At 37.6% G+C, this 1,626-nt stretch overlaps 1 protein-coding gene across 10 annotated transcripts in view; it reads left to right on the top strand.

The window, feature by feature from the left end:
* The window catches only part of Cylc2 (cylicin, basic protein of sperm head cytoskeleton 2), a 34,856-nt gene that overhangs the window by 6,360 nt on the left and 26,870 nt on the right, over window positions 1–1,626 (top strand). For 4 of the 10 annotated variants that reach the window (XM_013513114.1, XM_013513113.1, XM_013513110.1 and 1 more), the window contains exon 5: window positions 56–1,461. In XM_013513114.1, the coding sequence (XP_013368568.1) occupies window positions 56–774 (719 nt within the window). In that variant the 3' untranslated portion in view covers window positions 775–1,461. Of the gene's footprint in view, window positions 1–7; window positions 1,462–1,626 lie in introns of all 10 variants that reach the window. The other 6 variants (XM_013513115.1, XM_013513116.1, XM_013513118.1 and 3 more) reach the window with 6 other exon arrangements.

Raw genomic sequence — 1,626 nt, 5'->3', positions numbered from 1 at the left:
AAGAAAGGTAAAAAAGGTTCAAAGGAGGGCAAAGATTCAGCTACGGAATCCGAAGGTGAAAAAGGCGGGTCGAAGAAAGGTAAAAAAGGTTCAAAAGAGGGCAAAGATTCAGGTACGGAATCCGAAGGTGAAAAAGCCGGGCCGAAGAAAGGTTCTAAGAAAGGTAAAAAGGGTTCCAAGGAGGGCAAAGATTCAGCCACAGAGTCCGAAGGTGAAAAAGCCGATTTGAAGAAAGATGCCAAAAAAAGTAAAAAAGGTTCAAAAGAGGGCAAAGATTCAGGTACGGAATCCGAAGGTGAAAAAGCCGGGCCGAAGAAAGGTTCTAAGAAAGGTAAAAAAGGTTCCAAGGAGGGCAAAGATACAGCCAAAGAACCTGAAGGTGAAAAAGCCGATTTGAAAAAAGATGCCAAAAAAAGTAAAAAAGGTGCAAAAGAGGGCAAAGATTCAGCTACGGAATCCGAAGGTGAAAAAGCCGGGCCGAAGAAAGGTTCTAAGAAAGGTAAAAAAGGTTCCAAGGAGGGTAAAGAAGAAACTACGGATTCAGAACCTGAAAAGGGAGCCAAGAAAGGTGATGAAGCAAAAGGCTCCAAGAAAGACGCAAAAAAGGAGGGAAAGAAAGACAAGAAAGATGAAAAGAAGCCGGGTGCTTCAGAAAGTGAATCAAAGGAAGATACCAAGAAGGACGCCAAGAAAGAGTCCAAGAAAGATGCCAAGAAGGATGCCAAGAAGGATGCCCCAGAGGCTGCCAAGAAAGGCGGCAAGAAGGGCAAATAATTCTGCCCCACAGAATCAGGGAAGAGCTTACGGATGAAGGAATGTTAACAGTCAGAAATTGTATCGAGAATGAAAAAGAGGCTTCAAAAACTAGTCATATGCACTTTAAAAAGGAGTGAAAAACTAGTCATATGCACTTTAAAAGGTAGAACCACAACATATTAAAACAGTTTGGAAAAGATTTTAAGAAAAGTTAAGGCAGAATTCATTGGAAGAGTTGGAAAATACATATTTTAAATTAGAAGATATGATTTATTAACATCTGTAGAAAGACTTTAAAAAGAAGGTTCTAATAAGGATGTAGAAGATAAAGACGTGAGAAGAAAAATTTTTAAAAATCTTCAGTGAAGACTTTAAAAATTCAAGAAGACATGTTATACTTATAGATTTTAAACAATTTCAAACTGCATTCATAAATTTAATACACTACTATAAAAGTTATAAACAGAAGTGCAGCCACTTTACTCTGATGTAAATACAAACCAAAAAGATAACTTCAAAGAAATAGAGAAAGGGAAGGAAGGAAAAAGGAAGATCAATCAAGAAAAGCAAGCCAAAAACCCAAGTATACCGTTATTTACCTGTACTTACTTGTGAGTCAATATCATCATTTCTGAAGTTGAACCGACCACAACCATGCTTATCACTGTTAACTGTTTCACTTCTAAGCCAAGATGAACATAAATGGTAAGTTAACATTGATTTATTTTGTCAAATAATTTAAACCATCTAATGGTTTAAATAGCTGCTTATGGCTTTTTTTTTTTTTTTTTTTTTTTTTGGTTTTTCTCCGGTACCGGGAACCGAACTCACGACCTTGCACTTGCCAGGCAGGCACTTTTGCCGCTGAGC

Source organism: Chinchilla lanigera, unplaced genomic scaffold (genome assembly GCF_000276665.1).
Source record: "Chinchilla lanigera isolate Chin_1 unplaced genomic scaffold, ChiLan1.0 scaffold00018, whole genome shotgun sequence".
Taxonomy (NCBI): domain Eukaryota; kingdom Metazoa; phylum Chordata; class Mammalia; order Rodentia; family Chinchillidae; genus Chinchilla; species Chinchilla lanigera.
The sequence above is the reverse complement of the archived record's forward strand: the minus strand, read 5'-3'. Positions and strand labels throughout refer to the sequence as shown.